The sequence below is a fragment of the Myotis yumanensis genome, unplaced genomic scaffold, assembly GCF_028538775.1.
Source record: "Myotis yumanensis isolate MYYU_CA2020_CCGP unplaced genomic scaffold, mMyoYum1.0.hap1 SCAF_7, whole genome shotgun sequence".
Lineage (NCBI taxonomy): Eukaryota > Metazoa > Chordata > Mammalia > Chiroptera > Vespertilionidae > Myotis > Myotis yumanensis.
The window spans coordinates 45,866,028-45,882,351 of NW_027223758.1; the positions used below are offsets into that span (position 1 = coordinate 45,866,028).

Here is a 16,324-nt window from a genome sequence, read left to right on the forward strand (position 1 = left end):
CATGGTATTATCACTTATGTTTCACATGCATCATTTAATGAAGAAAAATCTTTATAAAGATGATATATTGATAAACAATAATTTTTTAGAAGTATAATTTTGACAGTTCATAAATTACTACTGGAAAATTAAATCCCCCTTATCTGTTATCTATTTAAAAATACTCTGTTGACATTAATGGAAAAGCTAGTGAAAGCCAAATGAAATTTGGAATTTACTTAACAGCAATGTACCAATGTTGGCTTCTTAGTTTTCACAGATGTGTCTTGGTCATGTTAGATATTAGTGTCACCGGAAAGGGAGCAAGCTCTGAGCAGGGTCGGCCTGTAATGCGTGGGTTCTTGACTTTGTGCAGGAAAGATTTCACAGTACAAGTCCAAGTAATTTTTAGAGTACATTTATTAAAGCTGGGAATATGAAGCTGAGAGGTCTCAGGGGAAAAGCAACAGGACAGAGCCTAGGTGAGTGCTTCGGCTCTCCAGAAACTGCTTATTGGTAGTCTCACCAGCTGTTATTCTACTTTTAGAGAAGATTGTATCACTCTAGATTGCTTGTTTGACTTTATTTAACAAATGGAAGAGTGGGTCAGACCTGAATATTATTATATAAATGAGTACAAGAAAATGTACTAAACAAATGACTATGTCTTAGCTATAAAGATGGAAAATTGTAATATATATGATATTTTATCATCTCTTTATGAAACACCTCATATTAAGTCGCAATGAAAGAAATCACTTGTGGGGATTTTGCTGCCTGGCATTTTGCTTCCATAGGCCAGCTGTAGATTGCCCACACCTTCCTGTAAGGGCAGACAGCTTCTGTGAACTAGTTCTGACTTCCGGCAAATTTCTTTGCCACTGGCAGAAGGCACATTTCTGTGTCAGCCATACCTTCAAAGAAGTCTGAGTCTCAGCCTTGGGGTATTAGGTTGCCTGTAGGTAAAGGGGCTCATTGTCTGTAAATGAGAAATCAACTTTTTTTTTTTTTTAAAGACTGTGGAGTGATCCTTTTAAGAACATCTATTTGTGTGTTTTTTCCATCATTAGATGATTTTATTACTAAAAAAAATTAAAACTCATATATTTGCATTTAAATATGGAAATACAATTTCAAAACTTCATAAAAATCTTCCAAACAGAAAACATTTGGTGGGCTTCAAACCGTAAAAACGTTAAAAATACAACATTTAGAAAAAATTAGCTTGCAGAAAGAACTGACTTTCAAGAGGATGAATGGATTTTTACTAGTGAGATTTCAACTAGAAATATTTGCACAATTAGTATATGGATTGAAAAAAATCAAGTGTCAAGATTTAGTAAGTAAAACCAAAGATATTTTTATTCCATTTAAATCAACCCATTTCCCCAGCAGCCTTTCTTCCTGACAGCCATCAATGATGCAAGTTTAGAAATAAACTGAATTTAAAACCAGGTCTTCAAATTAACTCTATGTCAAAGCTTTAAACTAAAATGAAAACAAACACACATTTAATTACACTGGTCTCATTACATTTTTAAATTTTTGTAAGCAGAAAAAAATGAGTATTTCTAATAAAATTTTTATTTCTTATTCGTTTTAATTTCTGTTTGTTTTATAGTGTTCATCATATATTAATAGTTAACATATTAGTACACATAAGTTCATATAGGTACTGGGGATATATGCTCAACAATTGTTTTGATGGTGTACCCTACGCAGTTTGGAAACAAATGGCTTTAGGAACCATTTTTCACCTCTGGTTTTGCTTTTGGTTAATTTTCAAAAGCAAGTCTCAATGTCCTAACTTTTCTTGCATGCACACACTGAGCAGGAATTCTGCGCATGCTAACACGGGAAAAGGAACCAATCCCCCACTGGGTGTAGGACGGGACACGAGGCTCCCCCGCCAAGCCATCTGCACTCGGGCCTGGGCGGAGGGTGAGCGCGATGCTCAGGCTCCTCCCGGGCCCCAGCCTGGGGATGTGGGTCAGATGGTTCAGGCCCGTGCAATCCGGCTGCTGTGAGTCATCGCCGGAAGCAAATCAGAGCGAACGGGAAGCATCTTCCAAGTTGGACTAGTAGCTGCAGAAGCAGGAGCAGCAGCCGCAGCAGGAACTTCCCAGGTACCGGGGCTGGGAGGCGCTCGGGTCCCAGGTTCCCACGCGGACCCCTCTGGCCAGGAGCTCGGGCGCAGGGCGGGAAGGAGGAAGGGAAGGGAGGGAGGAAAGCAAGCAGAGGGCAGACGCTAGAGGAGGAAGGGGCGGAGACGACCAGGGGAAAGGTGGCGAGGGGTAACCCGGCAGGATTGCGACTGGACCGGGTTCGCCGTGGTCCCCGCCGCGCCCTTGGCTCCGCCACGCAGTCTGGTGCGCTACCGTGCGGTGCGTGTCCGCCTGGGCGGGGGGCGTGGGACCCGAGCGCTGCCGAGCCGCGACTGGGTTAGGGTGTGGTCCCGGTGGGAGGGACACTGCGGCCTGCTGACACCACTGCGTTGCCCTTTGCCAGCCGTGAAAGAGTAGCCAGTGACCCAGAAGGGTGGGTGGAAACTTTGGGAGGTGAGTGGGAGGAGCCGCAGGGTGCAGCCGGAAAAGGGGAGTGCTAATTGCGCCCTGGCCTGGATTTTCTGTGCCTCCTGGGGCAAGTTCCGGGGTGCTGGGCGAGCCACCTCCCGCGCAGATGCCTGTCCCCTGACTGTCCCTCTGCGATCCAGCTTCTCTCTCTCTCTCTCTCTCTCCTTCCCTTACCCCCTCCCCCCCGTTTCCTTCCTTCGTCCCTCCTTCCTTCCTTTCTTTTTCTTTTTTTTTTTCAATTCTTTGTCCATTTTTCCTTTCTTTCATCTGTTCTTCATGGGCTTCTCTCTCTCAACTTGAAAAGGTGTGCCTTCACCTGTTGTCTTCTCCGCAGCAGCCGCAGTACTTAATGGAATGGAGTCCTCACTTCCCAGCCACTCAGCCTTGTAGCTCCAGCCCCTGCTCCCTCTCCTTGCTGAGGCTGCTTCTGGGCCAAACTCCCTCCAAGTTCACTACCTGCCTGCCCCCTCCTCCCGCCTGCCTCCCAGCTTCCCTGTTCCCTCCTCCCCCCAGATGAGACACACACACACACACACACACACACACAGAGAGAGAGAGAGAGAGAGAGAGAGAGAGACTGACTCGCAGCTCTCCCAGAATCAGCTCTCCCAGAATGTTCCCGATTGCTGGGTGGCAGTCCCTGCCCTCTTCCTCTTACTACCTGCAAACATTGGACATTCTCCAGAACTAGGTGACTTTCTTGTCTTCTGCCTCCACTGTACCTTTTGAGTGATATCATCCCATTTGCCTAGACTCTCCTGGAATCACGATGCTGTGGTTCCCAAGCTCTCCCTCTAGGACCCTTGCTCACCTTATGTCACCTCAAACGCCCTGGCTGTCTTAGTTCTGTTCTGTTGGTGTGGTGTGTTCCACACATGTCACCTGGAATGTACACCTTCCCCATTCCGTGCTGGCTCCTCATATGAACTTCCGGTGGCCCCTGGCCACTCCTCAGCATAGTTAGCAGTCTATTAGAAGATAAGCCAAGGCACATTAAAAATTCTAAGAGTTTATTTGAGCAAAAGATCAGTTTGAGTCTGGCCGCATCCAATCTAGCAGACAGAAAGGAGCTCCAAGGAGCTGTAGACAATGAAAGGCTTTTGTAGGCAGACGGGACCAGGACAAGGATTGGGCAAAAGGCCGGTGGGTTATTGCAGTTGCTTTCCTTTAGGGACGGCAGGGGTCCACCAGGCAGATGGCCTAACTAGTGCTGATCAGGTACCCTGATTGACTGCTTTAAGATTCCGTTTCTGGGAGAGCTGAAACTGTAATTAAGTCTTGGTTTGGTGATGTGGGGCTTCGCATAAGTGACTCCACTTTGGGTCTGTTGTCTTTTAAGAAGCTTCAGTGTAATCCTTGACTCCCTCCGCTCCCTGCCCTGATGTGATCAGTCCCCCAGCAGGGCGGTTCCATCTCCTACTCTCTAGGCCAGTGATGGTGAACCTTTGGAGCTTGGCGTGTCAGCATTTTGAAAAACCCTAACTTAACTCTGGTGCCGTGTCACATATAGAAATTTTTTGATCTTTGCAACCATAGTAAAACAAAGATTTATATTTTTGATATTTATTTTATATATTTAAATGCCATCTAACAAAGAAAAATCAACCAAAAAAATGAGTTTGCGTGTCACCTCTGACACGCGTGTCATAGGTTCGCCATCACTGCTAGTTCGTGAGCTTCCTCTGTATTTAGCTGTACTGATCAATGGCAGTGGTCTACCAGCTGGGTCCCCAGCCTATTTTTCATGCTATAGGGTGAGCCACAGTATTTCTCGAAAATTCCAATATATTCCTGTAAAGCATTTGTTTAAAAACCATACATGGCTTTCCAGCCAATAGCTCAAGTTCAGACTTTTAAACCTGGCACAAGGGGCCCATCCTGACTCACCACACCCTGTCCCTGTGAGGACACCACACAGACCCACTCCCTGGCCACACACAAACATGTCCCCCTGCTACATTCTTTGCGTCTGCCAATCCCACAGCCACAGCTTTAAAATTCACCTCCCCCTTTCACCAGCTTACAGAAACTTTTGCCCTACCTTGTAGGGCCAGCTCACCACTCATCTTCAACACAGGGGCTGCTAAAGTAAATTCATCCTGCTGTTCTGTGGTCTTCCATGGCTCTTTGTAAATCCTCCTGTTACAGGGCCCCTGGCTGGCTTGTAACCATGCATTTATGTCTGTGTGTCTCCCCTAGGGAGCTCGCTCGCAGGTGGGTATTATGATATTTATTGTTCATTTCCTTGCCCAAACCCAAATAAGGAAAGTTCTACTTAAATGCTCTTTGAACAAATTCACTTTGGGATGTGTGTATGAGGAAGGGGAGTGGAGCAGGGAGTTGGCAGGTGTTCAAAGCCCCCAGGAAGAGGAAGATGACATACTTGGTACCAGAAGGCTTGCTTTTGCGGCCAACTCGGCCACTCTTACTATGAGACCTTAATATGAGTCCTGACCTTGTCTGTTCACCTGTAAAGGGAAAACTAGTTTAATGCCAACTCATTTTATTGACTGGAAATCACATTGTTGTGTTTTTATGACACAGTTGAATTGTGGCACTGGTACCCAAAGGTATTATTTTGTTTTATATTGAAATTAATTCCTTTTTAGACTCATTGGGCAAGATCCATTTTGTTTAAAGTTCCAATCCTCTAACACAGCGGTTCTCAACCTGTGGGTCGCGACCCCTTTGGCGGTCGAATGACCCTTTCACAGGGGTTGCCTAAGACCATCCTGCATATCAGATATTTACATTACAATTCATAACAGTAGCAACATTACAGTTATGAAGTAGCAACGAAAATAATTTTATGGTTGGGTCACAACATGAGGAACTGTATTTAAAGAGTCAGGAGGTTGAGAACCACTGCTCTAACAGCTTTAGTGTACAAATGAGATTAGGAGTCAGCAGGTCTTGGAGAGTGTCTGAGCCTCAGCAGAGGTCCTGTTGCTAAGGATGGGATCAGTTATGAGCTCTGGGATTTACTTGGTGAGTAAACCAGTGTATTAGTTACCTATCGATGCTGTAAAACCTTACCACAAGTTTGGTGCTTGAAAGCAACAAAAATTTATTATCAGACAGTTCTGGAGGTCAGAAGTCCAAAATAGGTCCTCAGAGTTACTGTTTTGTTTTCTTTTTCTGGAGGCCCAAGGAAAGAATCAGTTTCCTTGCCTTTTGCAGCCCTTAAAGGCTGCCTGCATTCCTTGGTTCCTGGGTTCTCATCATTCTGATCTTTGCATCCATCATCACATCTCTGACTTTGATCCTCCTGCCTTCCTCTTGTAAGGACCTTGTGATTATAGTGAGCCCACGTGGATCACCCAGTAGACTCTCCCCATCTTATTATTCCTGATTCACTGGCATTGGCAAAGTCCCTCATGCCACATAAGATAATGTAGTCACAGATTGGGGAATTCAACGTGGATGTCTTTGGGGGTATGGTTATTCTGCCGACCACACCCGGTGTCAGAGGGTTTGGCTGATGTGCTTCTGTGCTGTGTTTTTATGACACAGTTGAATTGTGGCACTGGTAGCCAAAGGTGTTAATTTGTTTTAATATTGAAATTAATTCCTTTTCAGATTCATTGGGAAAGATCCATTTTGGTATCATCCATCAACAGATCTTCCCTTGGTATCAACAGACCTTCCCTGATGGATGACTTTGGGGAAGCAAATGGCACTTTTGCCATCAACTTATTAAAAATGTTGGGTGAAGAAGACAACTCACAGAATGTGTTCTTTTCTCCCCTGAGCATCTCCTCTGCCCTGGCCATGGTCTTCATGGGGGCCAAAGGAGACACTGCAGCCCAGATGTCCCAGGTAGGTGTGCCTGCCACAAAGGAAGAACAATGCATGGTTTTTTCTTTGCTTCCACAGGGCTGGTCTTTTCATATCTATCCCAGCTGATGAAAGCCAGTGTGGCTGGTAGGTGGGAAGGGGGACACTTGCTGATGGGCAAAGGGCAGACATAGGTAGAGCAGGTAAATTATATAGGACAGGGAATCTCCTCTTAGTGTTTATGGGAGAAATCAAGTCTCAGGTTATTTTCTGTGGATAAAGCATCAATATGCTACAGCAAAATTGTATCTTTGAGAAGTAAGGTAAATTATAATTTTGTCCCATAAGAAGGCCAAAAATTTAAGCTTTATTATATTTTAACTTTTGCTAACACATTTCAAATGGAAATGTAGCTATGTGAATGCACTTTCTGTCAGACAAGTTACTTCTAATGTACGATTGTGCACAAGTGGTGGAAGAATGCACACAGATGTGGACTTTTATTATCCAGAGTCACTTAGAAGGAATATATGATCGGACTGATCTGATGGGGGTTCTGTGTGACCTCAGCTACACTGAAGTAGAGGATGATACCTTAGGGAAGGAGTCCTTAACCTCTTTGTGTCTTAGGTTCTTTGATCGTCTTGTGAAAGCGACCCAGAAAATTGCTTATGCTTGTTACTTTGCCACTCATGTCAGGGTGTACAGAAGTGTGTTTACTGTCTGAATCTCTCTCCATGGTGGTTTCATCCAGTTCACAGGAGGACTGAGGCTTTGGGCTGGGGTGTTGGTTGGGCTGGAGAACCTCTGTAAAATTGCTGGTGAGACATTTTCATGTTTATTTCTGCTCATTCTTGAAATTTTCCCAGGTCAGGCTAGATCCATTCCAGCCACCTATTTGTTGTGTTCTCTCTCCCTCCTGAGTTTTCACATCCTGCCTTCCTGCAAAACACGAGGGTGTGGGGGGGGGGGGGGGGGGGGGGGGGGAGGGGGGGGGCGGGGGGCGGGGGTTTGCAAGGGAGGCAGTTTTGGTGGTTATAACTGAGAGGTACTGCTGCCATCTAGTGGGTGGAGGCCAGAAATGCTGCAACATATCCTGGATGTACAGGACAACCCCAACAACAAAGAAACTGCTCCAAAATGTCAGTAGTCCGAGGTTGAGAAAGCCTGTGCTGACTGGTGAAAGCAAACTAATTTCGAGATAGGATCTGCTGTGGTTTTCAGCATAGAGATTTGTTTGGAGGAGCAAAATGGCAATGTTAAAAGTCTGTGTTTTCTCTTACCAGGCACTTTGTCTGAACAGGGCTGGTGATGTCCACCAAGGTTTCCAGGCACTTCTCTCGGACATTAACAGATCTGACACCCAGTACTTGCTCAGAACTGCCAACAGACTCTTTGGAGAAAAGACGTGTGATTTCCTTCCGGTACGTAGTACTCACATATTTTATTTATTTATTTATTTATTTATTTATTTATTTATTATTTTTAATCCTCACCTGAGGACATGCTTTTATTGCCTTTAGAGAGAAAGGAAGGGAGAGGGAGGGAGGCAGAGAGAGAGAAACATTGATGTGAGAGTGAAACATCAATAGATAGCCTCCACACAAGCCCTGATTGGTTGATTGTACTTGAAACCTGGGTATGTGCCCTGACCAGGAATCGAACCTGTGACCTTTAGTTGTACTGGACAAGGCTCCAACCAACTGAGCCACATGGGCCAGCGCAGTAGTACTCACATATTGATTAACAAGAAATTGAAAACAAAATAGAAACTTCAGAGGAACTGAGATAAAGTTTAACTCTACTGCGTTAGACATTTGCTTAGAATTTTACCTCTGTAATTATAATTTTGAATTTTATGATGGCTTCTGAATTATGCCCTTTTTAAATTGTTTCTGATATATTCCTCCTGAACTTTAATCTCAATATGTCCATCCTCTGACATCCAGACTCTTTCCCTCTTGATCTGAGTAGTTCTTATTGATTTCAGTGTATAATTCCAGAGTTCCCTTGTCCAGTGAAAAAAAGCCTGCCATGATTCAGTGAGTGAGGTCCAAAAATGCTGCTATGTAATATGCAGAGAGATGCTATCTTGAGATAAAGGAAATGGTCAGGATGAGCCTGGCCATCTTATTGGCTGGCAGTTCCCGGGATTCTTCTGTAGGACTCACATACATCCCTGCTGGTGGGCATTACCCCGTGGAGGTTGCCTGCACTGGGCATAAAAATCACTGGAGACGATTCTGGATCTTTCAGCTGGCTAGGTCTTCTAGGATAAGCATGATTCCAGGAATCTACTGGTTAAACAATGTTCACTTTGAACATCAGCCTAATCTTTGAATATTGTAATTGGGGAATATTGGGGACACAGGGAACCACCTGCCACTTTCTCGGTTGCTGGGCTCTTCTCTCTACATCTTCTCTCTTCTGTAGAAGCTAAACTATTTGAGAACAGGAGATGGGCAGAGGATAGGCACCCTCCAGGCACATTATATCTGAGACCAAGTTTTTGTGAGGTGAGTTATCGTTGGGTTTTAATATATTGGGTACAGGGCCTCCCTGATTTGATCCCACCTTACATTTCAAGGTTCAGCCCCTGCCCCTGTGTTTTTTTCCTCTAATCCCTTACATACACACACACCATACACACACACACACACACACACACACACACACACATGCCGGGGTTCTTGTCCCAGCATCAAGAAAGGTTCAGGAATCTGGAAAAGGCTGTGTGTAGATGGCATAGGAATCCAGAGACTAATAAAGAGTCCAGAGACGAGATATAATTTTGAAAGGCATTGTGGGTCAGAGGACCTTCAGCCAAAGGAACTGAAGACTCCCTCCTTGTCTAGGACCCTTGCTTTTATTCACACAATTTGCCCTAAGGCAAGGTAGAGATAATACACTTCAAAAGGGTAAGGTTTCAAAGGGTATAGAGGCATTGTCAGTTTGGGGAATAGCCTACGGCTGTTCAGGTGTTTGGCCAGTAGAGGCAATAGCATGTAGATTAAGATGCCCTTTAACTGTCTGGCAGCCACAATCAGTTTCCTATTCAGGTTTGGGGAAATGCCTTTAGCCATTCCCAACAGGTGACTACATGTGTGCCTCAACCCTGTTGAGTCCCCAAGTCTCATCAACTTTTTGATGAAACTTAAAATTATGACATGCTGGAATTGGTCTACGGCACACACACATACACACACACATCTAGGACAGTCACATTCCACTCCTGGGAGACCTGTAAGATTTCTTGATAATCTAGTTCTGCCATGGAGCCTCCCAATCACTCCACAGATATGTTTAAGACCCTGGGGCTGGTACCAGTGAAGCAAAAATGAATCAAGAAAGTTAGAGTGCTTGGCGGGGAGGGAGACAGAAAAATCAAACAGAAATCAATATGCAGTTTAAGTGCTTGATGGGCATTCATGATGGGCTCTTTGATGCATGCCTGCTACCCTTCATGTTCTCAAGACATCTTATAACTATCTGTGTGTACGTCATCTCTCTCACAGACTGGGAGCCATCTCTGGTCTCATGCCATGTCTTCACCCTGGTGTCCAGCACCCAGTGGGTGGTTTGTGCATTTTTGTTAATTGCATGAATGAGTGTTAACATGCAGGATGAGCTGTGCAAGCAGTTAGGCTAGAAACATGTTCAGAAAAAACAGATGTGTTCCCACCGTGGGGACCTTTGCTGCATGGGGCTGTACTTGGTATCTTGCGCTTGCAGGCCTTTAAGGAATCCTGCCAGAAGTTCTATCAGGCTGAGCTGGAGGAGCTGTCCTTTGCTAAAGACACCGAGGAATGCAGAAAGCACATCAACGACTGGGTGGCAGAAAAGACTGAAGGTGAGAGATTTCATTTCCGTGCACTTGGGAAGCTGCGAAGGAACAGGAGGTGAGGGGGCCTGGGCTGTGACCTCCACAGTATTGCCACTGGCACCCTGTAACCAGCCTGTGTGTGTGTGTGTGTGTGTGTGTGTGTGTGTGTGCGCTCGCTGTGATTTCAGGCCAGCCATGCAGTTCTGTGATTTTTCTTGAGCTTATCAGAACCCAAAGCGGTGATTTCAAATAAAAACTTAAATTAGGTGTAAGGGTCTCAGATGCCTTCCCCGCTGGACTCTACTAGAAAATACGAGAAAAATGCATCCTCATGGGGCCCTATTTGAGCCTTGCCCCACTCTGAGGGCAGGATGACATCTGATTTAGGTGGCAGCTCAGATAGGGCCACCTTTCACATTATCTCCCTGTGGTAATGGAACATCTGTGGTTTCATCCTTGGCCTGCTCCTTCTTTGTCACGAGGCTGTGGCTAAGTTTTCTTTTAGAGGGTGACGTTTTCTGAGTTTGCTCCAGATTCAGGAACCACAGCCTATGCGGAGCCTGCAAAGTCCCCTGTCCAAACCACGTTCCGTCTCAGCAGATATAGTTCCACCAGTTCCTGATTAGAGTGCAGAGAAAAGGGACATGCTTTTAAGCACTCTAAATAGCTAACATGTAGAGGCTTCCAGAACATGGGGACTTCAGTCACTCATTTCTCCGCGTGCCCACCCAGCACTCATCATTCCATCCATTCAATCTGTGTGGCATCCCTGCCGTCTCAGGCAGCAGCAATGATCACGATTATGCTGAGAGCCCATAAAATAATAACTGTTGGAAGGGAAGAGCCTTTCATGTTTTCTTAGGTGTTATGTACGGTGGTCTCTCACTCCCCAGTAGTTGGAGCAGTTGTAAGTCACTGGCGAAGCCAGAAGCTTTGTACCTCACCTTCCTTCACCTGTTGTGTCCCCTCCACAGCTGTTCACACCTTTTCTTCCATCAGGCTGGCTACCCATGTTTTTTCCCCAGAATATTAGAGCTGGGGGGACTTTGGGGATCACCTTGTCCCTACTTTTATTGAACAAGTTGGGCTTCTTCATTGCATCCCCCTAATTCCTTTGCTCCATTCACCCTGTTCAGGAAGCCTGCTTTCTCCCATGATCGGGCTGCATTTCCCATTCTTTGGAAGGCTCTCCTCCCCTCAGCAAATAATTACCTGGCCTAAAATGTCAACAGCGGCATGGTTGAGAAATTATGGTACCAAGGTTGAGTGGCTTATAGTTAAAATCAAATCTCTTGGATTATTTTCTCAGCCCAGTCACTTGCCATCTAGTGACCTTAGCAAAAAAGTCAGGCAAATGCTCTGAACCTGAATTTCTACATCTGTCAATTGAAGGCAAACTGATAGTTGACCTGCCCTTTTCAGGATTGCTGCTTAAGGACAGACAGTACTCAGTGTGGGTGCCCAACCCAAAGCATCATCGCCCCGAGTCATCAAGCAACCGAAAAGACAGGATTCCAGCCTGGCTGTCAACCAAGCCTCAGTGTTCTATGTCAAGGAGGTTTTTGTAAAAGAATATTTATTCTTCCCCCAATAGCAATAAATTTCTCTCCTGCTCTTTATAGGTAAGATTTCGGAGATTTTGGGTGTTGGCACCGTTGATCCACTGACCAAACTGGTTCTGGTGAATGCGATCTACTTCAAAGGCAGGTGGAAGGAGCAGTTCGACAGAAAGCACACAAGGGGGATGCCTTTCAAAGTCAACCAGGTATGGACAGCGACTTCAGATACACCGCTATTTTCTTAAAGTAGCACATTGGGAATAGTTGTGAATGGGAAAAATATCAATCATTTATTTAACACTATTTTGATTGTTGATCCATTTCTGAATGTATTTCATGTCTCCTATATGTTATTGGGAAAAAAAGGAGAAAAATGAAAATAATTTTTCTATTGATAGTTTCCCTTTTTCAATCCTTGTTCAAAATGACCTATCCCTGGTCACATTATTGTGATGGAAAGAAAATTTCTTCTAAGCCTTGGAGTTATGCTTATATTGTACTATCACTGCCTATATTTACTTAGACACCTCTTTAGTGTCATGGTAAACTGTGCCTATTGATTGCCTTAGAATCCATGGCTATGCAATTCTGAGCACAAGGAAAAAGTTGTTAACAGATGTTAAGGCTGAATATTTATTTTTAATTTTGGGGGAATCTTTTAAAAATAAAAATTGTGTATATTCAAAGTGTACAAGATTATGATTTAATATGCATACTGAAAAGCTAACTAACATATCTCTCCACATACTTACCTTCTTGTGTGTATAATGAGAGCCCTGAAATCTACTCTGTTAGCAATTATCCAGTATTCAGTACAGTTTTATTAACTACTAGAGGCCCAGCATGTGATTGAAATCACACAAGGAGGCGCCCTGCCTCTCCCTGTGCGAGGAGGCACCCCACGAGGGGTCGGGACCCACGCTTGACTCGTGCAGCGCTGGCCGCCATGGGTGTTAGGCCGGACTGGTGCCTCGGGGGGCCGGGACCCGCACCTGACTCTTGCAGCTCTGGCTGCCACAGGAGTCTGGCCAGGCTGGACCGGTGCCGCAGGGGGCCAGGGCAACGCCTGACTCGCAGCGTCCCCCGGCCCCCCTGCCTGTGTCCGCTCTGGGGCCACCTGAGCCACCGCACCGACTCAGGCAGGCCCCCCTGCCTCTGTCTTCGTCTCTGCTCCGGGTCTCACCTGCGCGCTCAACCTCCTCCTGGCTGGTCGTGACCCGTTATGGAGTCCTGGCCGAATTTGCATATCACCTCTCTCTCTCTCTCTCTCTCTCTCTCTATATATATATATATATATCATCATCATCATGTTGTACATTAGGTATCCAGACTTATAAGTTGAACATTAAAAATATATCTCTCCATTCCTTTTGTGTATGATAATGGCTGGTGTCAATAGCTGTTAGCTTGGAATTTCACCTCCATCAGCTTGACAATAGCACATTGCACAAAGGTTTAAAAGTCTCGAGTATATTTGATGCAAGCTTTAAAAATGGTGGCCCCTACACATATTGTTAAGGTTCTCCCTTCAAGAAAATCAAAGCTGTATAATCAATTGTATACTTGAGCAACTTTTCAGAATAAAAGTCTAACTTCCTCTGGCCTACACATCTTCTCTAACCTAATCCTCCAGCCCAAAGACCTGAATATTAGTCAATTCTCCTCTAAACTTAGAAAAACAATTTTTAATTATAAGATCTCTGGGAGTGCTTCTTTATGCATTTTCTCAAAAAAGAAAACCTAAACTTCTTCCAAAAATAATGAGAGAGTTTTATGTCTGTCCATATTTTACAATTTATTCTCTTATCTGGTTATAATTGATCTGCTGGGGCATGAGCATGTTATACTCAATACTAATATGTAATAATGAGGATTTTGTATCTATCAGCATAAATGCATAGAAGTAATCATTCGCTTAAATGTATCTAGAGGTTCTGTGAATTAGACATATTTTTAGTGAACTGTGCTCATTTTTAAAAAATCTGATTTTAATTTCATGTTTTCATTAGGAAAAAAAGACAGTGCAGATGATGTTTAAGCATGATAAATTTAAAATGGGCTGTGTGGAGGAGGTGAAAAGCCAGGTCCTGGAGCTGCCCTATGTGGGGGAGGAGCTGAGCATGGTCATTCTGCTGCCTGATGAAGACATTGATCTTGCAGTGGTAAGCCCTTGGCAATGAGTCTGAGTGTCTGTGGATCTAGTCTTAGTTCCTTTCTTTAAGTCCATCTGTCAGATAGCATTTGAGGAGTTTTCAATTTGGAGTTATTACAAAGAGTGCTGGATGAACACTATTGCATGTCTTTGGTGGGGGTGTATATGCATTTCTGTTGAGTATATATCTAGGAATGGAATTGTGGGTAAGGACAAATGTTGAAGCTAAGGAGCGCTCCAAGAATTTAAAAGAATTATTCATTAATCTTAATTCTTTATTCTTTATTCTTAAGAGAGGGGCTAGTTGAGGGCCCAATAACTTTTGAATGAAAGTACTAGAAAAGGACAGGATTGATCTGGGCAGAGTTCCTCAAACATCCATGTGCATACAAATCTCCTAGGGATCTTATTACAATGAAGATTTTTGACTAGGGGCTATGGCCTGAGATTTTTTGCATTTCTAACAAGATTCCAGGTGATACAGGTTCTATTATTGGTCATGGACCACATTTTGAGTACAAGAGTACAGGTGAGCAGTGTATCTTAGACAGGAGCAGAGAGCCCTCTTCCCATGACAGAAAAGGAACAGAGTTCAGGAGGAAGGTAAATTTGTAAGATGGATGATACAGGACCAACAGTGTGCTGGCTGTCTGGATCCCTGGGTGATGGAAGAAGCCCTCATTTATAATATTTGCTGATTTCATGCAAATATTCCACTTGGCTAAGTTTAGGTTACCAAGAATTTAACAATTGGCTTTCGCCAGATATACAAGCCAGCTCCAGCATACCAATGCACAGGATGTTGAGGGTGGGGTCTGCCTGATTATTAAAATACTAGAGGCCCGGTGCATGACTATTCATGCACTGGAGTGGGGGGGGTCCCTCAACCCGGCCTGTCCCTCTCACAGTCTGGGAGCCCTCAGGGGCAGGAGTCGACCTGGTGATCAGAGGAAGGCAATGGTCCCATCACACCTCTGCTGCTGCCACTGCTGGCAGCGCAAGTCTCAGCTGGCCCTGGTTACCTGAGCCTCAGGCGGTTCTGGGCAGCTGGGCAGCCACCATCTGAGGCTTGCCTGCGCCTCTGGCTGGCCCTGGGTGACTGGACAGCCACCATCCAAGGCTTGCCTGTACCTTGGGCCAGCCCTGGGTGGTTGGGGGGGATGAGGGGACTGGGGGACTCCAGAGGCAGGTGCGCAGCAAGGCTGGGCCCGGCAGGGCTTAGGGGATTAGGCACTGCCATCTTGTGGCTGTGGGCGCCACCATCTTTGAGGGTGGAACAGTCAATTAGCATATTCCTTCCTTATTGGCTGTGGGCACCGCCATCTTTGCAATGGAGTGAGGGTCAATTAGCATATTCCCTTTTTATTAGGTAGGATATTAAATATATTTAAAATTTTTGAAATGAATTTTATATAGATGGTTTAAAAAATACCCTCCCATTGTCTTAGGTGTTTTACTCTTGGTTCCACAAAACAGGGAAAAGATGAGAATTTGAGGGGAAATCTGGGTGTAAGGACAATCTCAGTAGATTGTCTTGGATCAGAAATAAGCATCTAGTTGCATGCTATGGGGGATGAGTAAAGGGGGGTGCACACCAGGCTATTGTCATCTAGATTTTAGGATTTGACTCTTCATTATTTCAGGTGGAAAAGGCACTTACATATGAGAAGTTCAGAGCCTGGACAGATCCAGAAAACATGAGTGAGATTAAAGTTCAAGTTTTTCTTCCCCGGTTAAAACTGGAGAAGAGCTATGACTTGGAGTCTTTTCTTCGAAGTTTAGGAATGACTGATGCTTTTGAGGAAGCGAAGGCAGACTTTTCTGGAATGTCAACTAAGAAGAATGTGCCCGTGTCCAAGGTTGCACACAAGTGCTTTGTAGAGGTCAATGAGGAAGGCACAGAGGCGGCTGCGGCCACTGCTGTGGTCAGGAATTCCCGGTGCTGCAGAATAGAGCCAAGATTTTGTGCAGACCACCCATTCCTTTTCTTCATCAGGCACCACAAAACCAACAGCATCTTGTTCTGCGGCAGGTTCTCTTCTCCATAAAGAGGTGCCATTGCTTACAGGTGCTCCTTTCCCTTCTGCCAACCTTGCCTTGATTCAGATTCTGTAGGACCAAATTGGTGCATGTGGTGGTATGAATGCCAAAATAAAGCGTTTGCACCTAGGATGTCTGTGAATGTCTTTACCAAATATTCCACGGCCGCTGAGAATAATTGAGACTTCAGATGGGTGGAGTTTGGGCAGGAGAAGGGTATGCTTGTTATGAAATGTTTGGGGAGCTCTTCCCTCAAAGACTCTGCCCTCACCTACCTGCTATAAGATGGCCAGCAATCCTCAAAGTCTGTGCCCATTGTGGGCATCTTTAGGAACATGTCAAGGATTGACAAATCAGCCCTCCACATGCCCTTCCATTCTGCAATGATCTCAAAGATCATTGAGGTGCCCACCACCATTGC

The 16,324-nt window shown here is 44.9% G+C and overlaps 2 protein-coding genes across 2 annotated transcripts in view; both read left to right on the top strand.

Moving 5' to 3' along the window:
- Positions 1-1,617, top strand: part of LOC139013484 (serpin B8-like) — a 10,342-nt gene extending 8,725 nt beyond the window's left edge. Inside the window, exon 5 of the mRNA XM_070419507.1 lies at positions 1,601-1,617. Coding sequence (XP_070275608.1) covers positions 1,601-1,617 — 17 coding nt within the window. The remainder of the gene's footprint in view (positions 1-1,600) is intronic.
- Positions 1,618-1,916: 299 nt separating this feature from the next.
- Positions 1,917-16,032, top strand: LOC139013934 (serpin B8-like). Its single transcript, XM_070420433.1, has 7 exons — positions 1,917-2,105; positions 6,132-6,371; positions 7,616-7,753; positions 10,062-10,179; positions 11,775-11,917; positions 13,721-13,873; positions 15,507-16,032. Exons 2-7 carry the CDS (start codon positions 6,204-6,206, stop codon positions 15,909-15,911), a joined length of 1,125 nt encoding a protein of 374 aa, XP_070276534.1. The 5' UTR covers positions 1,917-2,105; positions 6,132-6,203; the 3' UTR covers positions 15,912-16,032.
- Positions 16,033-16,324: the final 292 nt, after the last annotated feature.